This window comes from Haplochromis burtoni, unplaced genomic scaffold (assembly GCF_018398535.1).
Source record: "Haplochromis burtoni strain Fernald_Lab_line unplaced genomic scaffold, NCSU_Asbu1 Contig_102, whole genome shotgun sequence".
In the NCBI taxonomy this organism is placed as follows: Eukaryota; Metazoa; Chordata; class Actinopteri; order Cichliformes; family Cichlidae; genus Haplochromis; species Haplochromis burtoni.
In genome coordinates this window covers 1,261,241-1,269,053 of record NW_024582463.1, presented here as the reverse complement: position 1 = coordinate 1,269,053, position 7,813 = coordinate 1,261,241, and the positions used below count along the sequence as shown (strand labels likewise).

The following is a 7,813-nucleotide window of genomic DNA, read 5'->3' as shown; positions in this document are numbered from 1 at the left end:
CTCACTTTGATGCCATCTTGTGGTTACTTGGTATAACAGCTACATCGTCCACCTGCTGAGATGGTGAGGATGTCTGGGGATACCTGCAGGAATACCATCATACTTGGAGGATGGTTAATATAAGTTAAGTGAACGAGTGCATCATGCCATTCATAACTTTTCACCAAAGGTTCAGGGAACAACGAGAGCAATGAACAGAACAGGATAAAAATTTGATGTTTTAAACATTGCAAGGACGTTATACGTTTAGTTCACGGCTCCAACATTACCCCACCAGCAAAAAAAAGGAGAACTTTGGGGGAGAAATTGGGATCCTTCTCCTATGTATGGGGTTTAATTACACCATCACACCCCTGAATTACAGTGTCTTACAAATGCAAACCCAGCCTATTTGACCACACTACCATAATTAAGTATAGGGGTGCCAGAGCAGCTGCACAGTGCTGGCAGTGGAAGAGCAATTGAAAAAGAATAACAAATGGATCGTACAGTACTGCGCCCTGTACACACTATGCTAAGCTACATGTCTATAAGTATTTTATAATTAAATATTTGTCTTAGATCTCGGACTTTAAATTGTATTATCAGATTTGCGCCTCGTGAATGAAAACAAGTTCAATTATAAACCGCATTTTTAGAATCATATATGTAAAATTTTGATTATTTTTTATTTTGTTTTATATTTTAAAAAGCAATTTTCTCCAGTTATAGCATTAGGTTTTTATATTATATTATATTATATTATATTATATTAAAGCAAAGTCTTAGGTCAAACAGCTCCAAATCCTTGTTGCAAACAACAGGTATACTGAATTCTATAGTATTCATGAAGAAATATGTTTGTCTTCCTTAAGTGTCCTCTTTAAATAATTACATCTATCTTCATGAAGTTGTACCAAAACACCTTATATCACCGAGACAATGTTGTTTCTCACTATTATACGCACTCGCAGTGGGTTATAAGCCATCTTTCTCGCCCAAAGATAAACATTTCTTCATTTTGTGAATAATAAGGAAGACAAACTGGATTATAATTGGCTTACTGGATCTGGTTGCGTATTTGTGATTGGACAAGAGACCTTCGGGTTGATCCCTGCTATTGGACAGTTTAGTGCTCGGTCTCCGCGCTCATTGGCTGAACTTCCGGGCTTCAGAGTCCGGCAAAGTGTGGAACTAAAGAAGACTGGGACGAAGAGGAAGTACTTTTTAAAATGGAAATACAGTAAATCATACTTGAACTTTTCGCAGCGGAACAACAGGACGCGGTGAGCGAGCTTTTCTCTTGACTGTCACATTTATGGAAAGAAGGGTTATTTGTTTACAAACAGCATCGCCTGCATCTGTGGACGGATAACGTTATTTGTTAATCCGTACGCTGTAGGAAGGTAGGGTCAGTATGGAAGCCCCTCCGGCGATGCTTCACTGAGTTTGATGGTTGTTTTTCTTCTACGAACCGGCACACACTCTAAGAGAAAACACTTGGCCATTAAATAAGATGAGTATTCGGACAATGTGATGAACAGGCAGTCATTCCGTCGCTGCGGGGTTTCAATTGTTAGCTAGTGTTGCACTTGACTTGTCCGTGGTGTAGTTCCCGCTAATTTTAAAAGAAAATGCAACAAAGGCGTCTCTGTTATTTTGAGGGGAATTACAATTAATTTCGCGTTCAATACAATAGGTTTCAGGCTAATTTGGGCATTTTATTTTACTCTGTGCACCGCCGTATCTGTTATAACGTACACGGTTTTACTTTGACATCCCGGAAGCTAAAAGATAAAGTTAGACCGATTGAGATGGGACTTCCGGTAAGGTAACAAATAAGACCCCCATTAATTGGTGAAGCCAAATTGTGGAGCAACTTTAAAGTGATATTTCAGTTATAAATTTTTTTCTGAAGGTGTGTTTTATGAGGGATAAGCAAGACTGCGTTATTTTAGCTTGTTGTTGCCTGTATGTCTGTGAGGCCAGTCATGTCATTTCCGGTGTTGTGTTGTGTTTTTTGCAGTTCACTTGCAGGTTATGGAGGCCATACAGTAGCTCGGGGGTCCCACGTCCTCAGTCTGCTGTTAAACCTTATTCCACTCCGTCTACTGAGTAAGCAAAATTTCACTGTTATTAACCCACGGGCAGGTCTTAGTTTTAACAGCACAATGTTTTGCCTTGTTTTATTTTTTACAGACTGTAAAATATGAAATCTGACCCCTGACAATTTATGTTATTTTCAGATGTATTCGTTGTTGTAAACATCCCAGTCAGTGTTTTATATTTTTGAGTTTAATGTTGTTGGGACATTAATTGTGTGCTTATGCAGCTTTTTACATATAATTTATAACATAATTGAATCGTCCACCATATTTTCTGGACAAAAATATGTTTTTGAAGTGTGATTCTTTATAAAGTCTATATTTAGGATGTGCCCTTTGGAGTTGTGTGTAGCGTAAGTCACGAATAATTCAAACACTGATGTCAATGAAATAAAGTTTAACACTTTGGTAATATATCATTATTACTATTTTCATTATTATTATTTACTTATTTATACAACTTTTTTAGAAAAATTATATATGCACCCAACAAGTAAGACTTAGCTTACATGAAGCATAATTTTCTGGGTTAAATTGCAGTACTTGTAAACGAGCTGGTATTTATAGTGGCTTTCAGCTCAATTAATTTTCTACTGCAAGTCTCATTCATCCAATCACACACACACATTCATACAGTACTTTTCTCTAGCGACTTTCCAATTGGTAGACAACCCGCTCTGCCACCTGAGCCACAGCTGCCCCCATCTACCTGAATGTTTGTTTGTTATGCCGCTTAACACTGACCTATGAATTATTCAAGAAAATTAACCTAACTCAATTGATGAACCAGTGGTGTGTCTACACATAACAGGAAGCAGGCAAATTTGAATTTTGTTTTGGCTCAAACTGCCTTTATCTTCGAGAGAGGTACAACACCGAGTATGCAGCTGTCTATAAAGCACAGTGGAAATGCGAACACAAAAAGTAGCTTCAGATTTTCAACATTATCCCAATTTTAAAAAATGTAGCTAAAAGACCTCCAACAAAGCACAATATGCAAGAAAACTGTTCCAGCTAAATGTAGAAATAACAGACTTGTTTCATCACTTGAGGCAAAAACACATCATCGAGTACACCCAGGCTACAAAGGAGGAGATACTAGCAGCTGGTGGTGTGTGACCCAAATGTAAGCAAATGACTCCACGAGCGCAGCTGGAGCACTCGCTGGTCGCACTCGCTGGTCGCACTCGCTGGTCGCACTCCACATGACAGGAAGAGCAAACTGTGGATGGAAATTACAGATGCAGCTACATGTGGCAGAGAAGGGTTTTAAGCAACAGGTTAAAAACTTTGGCCCAACGTACAACATCGCAGGCTGAAAGTATTCTTTCATTTTATTATGTGACAATACTGTGCTATATTTTTTTAGGCCATATTGCCCACCTCTTCTGCTAATGCAGTACAAACATATCTGGATAGAATTGGCTGTGTTGAGGAATAAATGTGGTCACACCAAATATTTACTTTCAAGCTTGTTAGAATTGTATAAACTCGATTTTTGCACATTTTTTTTAAATAAATCGTTGCATCTATGGGCTCTGGGCTCAAGTAAAACTGCTCTGATGCCAAACTGCATTGCACCTGAATGCTTTAACGCAAACCGTCTTTAGTTTTATGTGATATTTTTATTAATGCCGAACATAGTTTCCGGCTTCCATGCCCGCCCAACCCCCTGTGAAGGAGCCGGAGGAGGAGATGGAGGCAGAGGGCGAGTCGCAGCTCCCCGAGGCCAACGGAGAGGTGGAAGAACCCAGAGAGAATGAAGGAACAAGAGGGGGAGGAGCCGAGGAGACCATGGAGGAAAGTACGGAGGAGAGGGAGACCGACTTGGAAGATAGTGACGAGGAGGAAGAGGAAGAAGAGGAAGAAGAGAGCTCAGGTAAAAAAATAAAATAAAATCAAAATGTTCCACTAACGTTTATACTGCTTATATAAAAAGAGAGACGCAATGTAATCGACGCCACCTTAAACTGTTTTCTTTTTTCTCTTTGTCCTATGAAGAGATGGATGATGAAGACTGCGAGAGGAGAAGAGGAGAATGTCTGGATGAGATGATGGATCTGGAGAAACAATTCCAGGAGCTGAAAGAGAAGTAATTTTTGAAGCAGGGGGAAAAAGGGATTCAACACTTTATCCTTCTCTTTTTTTCGATGCCTGAGCCGCCTGTTGTTGAGGCTGATTTCACCGTGTGATTGCAGGTTGTTTCGGGAACGGCTAAACCAGGTGAAAGTCAAGCTGGACGAGGTGCTGACGGGAAAGGCCGGCGAATACAGAGAACCGCTGGCTGCACTACAGAACAGCATGCAGATACGGACACAAGTGGCTGGTACAGAAAAATAAATAAATAAAATCCTAATCAAGTCCAGTAGCCTAGCTGCCACTGTAGTGCAAACAACCTTGGCTGCCATTTGTCTGTAGTGAGTGTAGGCTGTCAGGATGCTGTTTACCTAACGACATAACTGACGATATAATTGTGGAAATTGGCCGACATATCCTCAGCATAACCATGTATAATATCCACAAAACTTGAAAAGAGGTTAAAACACACACACACACACACACAATACGGTAATATTATGTTGAAGCACAGTACGTATCACTCCGCGAGGCTAGCAGTAGTGATACGGCCCAGCCCTAAGTAGAGCTAACATTTGTGGACTCGGACACTTGGCGAATAAACTTTCATACAGTGTGATGTGTGATTTTTATAGCAGACTCGAGCCTAACCTTAGATGGCGTGATGTTAGTGTCTAATGTCTAATCTGCTGATAATAAGGAATTGCGCCAACATCGGGAATAATCAAGAGTGTTTATGCTAGTTTTCATGTGAGTCCTGACTTCCTTTGTGTTCTCGCTTTTTTGGTGAAGGCGACACCTGCTCAGATGAAAAAACAGACGTTATTCTTGAGTCTGAAGCCATGAATGACACAAAGCTCGTTCCTGTGGATTTTTAGTGGATTTTCATCATTTTAAGTTTTGGATCAGTTCCAGCATCAACGTGTTGGAAGACTTAATTTCACACAAATCAGTGTATATTTATGAGTAATTAATTTTTCCTATTAAATAACCTAAAAAAACAACAACTGACCGTACCTTTAAATCAATAAGGAAAAAGTGTGATGCCTCAAGGTAGTTGTTTACCCAGAATGCATTTCTGTTTCAGGGTCCTATTAAATATTTAGATTGTTCTGGACCCTCCAAATGCAGCACTTACTTATAGAGCATTGCTAATGTGTGTTTAACCAAACAGTAATGGAGTAGCAGTGCACATAATGCCAGTATGACCTCCTCAGACACCTTTGGCTGTCTCTTTGTGCAGGAGTGTACAGGGAGCTGTGTCTGCAGGTCATCAAACACAAGCATGAATGTGAAGTGCAAGGAGCGAGGCAGCACCTGGAGGTAGCGCACACGTGCACTCTCAACCGCATTCTGCTTTCCTACTGGAGACTTAATATTCTCAACTAAAAGAGAACTAACGCGCTTGTTTGTATCTACGCGTGTTTTACAGAGTGAGCGAACGCTGCTGTTTGACGCCATGAAGGGCGAGCTACTGGAAAAGATAAGGAGGCTGGAGGAGGACAGGCAGAATATAGACCTCACCTCAGGTACGTGTCAATCGCAAAGCTGTTACGTACACATAAAGTACGCAAAGGTTATAAAACTGAAGTACTGAGTGAAAGTGTTCAAAACAATTCATTTTAGTGGAGTTGTATAAGGTGGATTCTGTCTGTCCAGAGTGGAGCGATGAGCTGAGAGGCAAGAAGTGCAAAAGAAAGAACCTGCTGGGTCGATCTGAGAAGAAAAAGAAAGTAGCTTTGGTTTCAGGTAAGCACCACGTGTGAGGAGCCTCACCAGCGCTGATGTGTACATATACAGATGAGGAGATGAGCTCCCGTCTTATTGTTTAAGTGCTGCTAAACAGAGCAATATATGTTTTTAACATAGCTAGTTTTTACCCAGATTTACTTTTCACATAGAAATTTCACGAGAACTATTATTACTTTATTATTATCTGTTTGTTGTTGTGCTGGAAGCCAAAGCAAAGACTCAGTTTTGCTGCGGACTGCTTGAGGTTTTGCTTCCACTTTGATGAGATTCCCAGTTCCTGACACAGAAGCATCCCCACAGCATAATACTTCCACCACCATGCTTCACTGTGGGGACGGGGTTCTTTGGGTTGTACTTCCTGTTTCCGCCAAAGTGCAGACATTTTTATATGGTGTGTAAATTGCAAGTTAACCCTTTATTACACAATTAAAACATATCGTCGCAGAGCAGTGGTCTGTGCTATAGCTTGATGAAAAGGTCATTTACTTGCAAGCCATTTTTGTCAGATATTTCCATTGGAAATCCTACAGAAGGCAAGAACACAACAACTACGATCAAAAGGCAGAATCATAGTTATTATTATTGGTTATATATCATTTTATATATTGTTTTTAAATTAAGCTTAGATTCAATTAGTTTCCAGAGTGTGTTTTCTTGTTTTTGTTTAGTTTTCAGTCTCAGTCTCTCAATATGACTGCCTCTGTCTCACAGGGCCTTTCATCGTCTACATGCTGAGAGACATCGACATCCTTGAAGACTGGACTGCTATCAAGAAGGTCAGAAATCACTTGTAAAAGTTCCCTTTGACTTCCCAGATTCTTCAGCTGTCAGTCGATAAAGATGCAGCTTCAGGGTGTGTACACCAGCCTGCGTCCGATCGTGTAAACAGCGTCTCTGTTTTTCAGGCGAAAGCAGCTCTGTCGCCACTAAAAAAGAAAGTTGAAAGTAAGTCTGCTCCAATCGTCTTTTATTAACGCAGCAAACTGTAAAGGTTTGGTCTCTAAACGATCCTGTTTTGTCTTTCAGAGCGGTGATGAAATGCGGATCTGTGCAACAGCGACACCAAACTTAACACACACTCACGTTCCCAGCTATTTCCAGTTCAGGTTTTGTCTCGTTGACTGAAGCCCAGCAGACTGTTGAGTTGTTTTTCTGCGCTTTTGATCCCACCTGCCTACCACCCTACTGCTTGTTTGTTATCTATTGCTATTTAAAAGATGTTCTTAACGATATGACAACCATGTATTTATAGAATGATTTATAATGCTGATTGAAAATCTAATCTTTTAGCACACAACCTTTTTGTCTGTCTGTTTTTTTTTGTGTGTCTGTCGGTGCGAGTCAGAATCACTGAGACATGCTCGGCTGTCTTGGATTTGTTTGATCATATTGTGTTGTTGCAGCTGTGCGTTGTCTTGCACAAAAGTTTCTGACTGCCTGGAAGCTGGTGGGAGAGGAAGGAAAAGAAGCTTCTGATAAGCAATGTTCACATAGGACACCCAGCGACTGTGCAGAAAACACGCGTATCTGATCAAATGACATGAAACTCACTGTCATCACGTGTTAATTACACCAATTAACAAATTCTAAGAGTTCATGAGCAGGACCGAATACACAGGCTGAACCATGTTTTCAGCCATCCTGACCACCGGCACATCTTTACACCACGGAAAAGGTGGCTAAGCAAACTTAAAAACGTCCAGCAGGTGGCAGAATTTATCTTTATTTTTAAAAATCTGATCAGGATCGTGACTGATTGTGAAATAAATAAATAAACTGGTTCTTATGCAGGTGGAAAATCAACATGTTTGAATGTTTCTGCTGAGCATCACCACAGGTGAGCAATTTATGTGAATGAATGCTGGGCAGCCCAGTGTGCATGAGGTTGGATTAATGCAGCT

At 40.4% G+C, this 7,813-nt stretch overlaps 1 protein-coding gene across 1 annotated transcript; it reads left to right on the top strand.

Moving 5' to 3' along the window:
- Window positions 1-1,131: 1,131 nt before the first annotated feature.
- On the top strand, window positions 1,132-7,209 carry brms1 (BRMS1 transcriptional repressor and anoikis regulator). Its single transcript, XM_005927731.2, has 11 exons — window positions 1,132-1,265; window positions 2,006-2,094; window positions 3,729-3,963; window positions 4,086-4,176; window positions 4,283-4,410; window positions 5,404-5,483; window positions 5,593-5,689; window positions 5,820-5,909; window positions 6,624-6,688; window positions 6,818-6,857; window positions 6,939-7,209. The coding sequence occupies exons 3-11, from the start codon at window positions 3,741-3,743 to the stop codon at window positions 6,944-6,946; spliced, it is 822 nt and encodes a 273-aa protein (XP_005927793.1). The 5' UTR covers window positions 1,132-1,265; window positions 2,006-2,094; window positions 3,729-3,740; the 3' UTR covers window positions 6,947-7,209.
- The last annotated feature ends 604 nt before the right edge of the window (window positions 7,210-7,813 follow it).

What these genes read in the sequence shown, in the direction of transcription:
- brms1 (XM_005927731.2), top strand. Translation starts at nt 3,741, where the DNA reads ATGCCCGCCCAACCCCCTGTGAAGGAGCCGGAGGAGGAGATGGAGGCA. An exon ending in TTCCAGGAGCTGAAAGAGAA is followed by an intron (nt 4,177 to 4,282) that starts GTAATTTTTGAA and finishes GTGTGATTGCAG; the next exon opens with GTTGTTTCGGGAACGGCTAA. An exon ending in GATACGGACACAAGTGGCTG is followed by an intron (nt 4,411 to 5,403) that starts GTACAGAAAAAT and finishes CTCTTTGTGCAG; the next exon opens with GAGTGTACAGGGAGCTGTGT.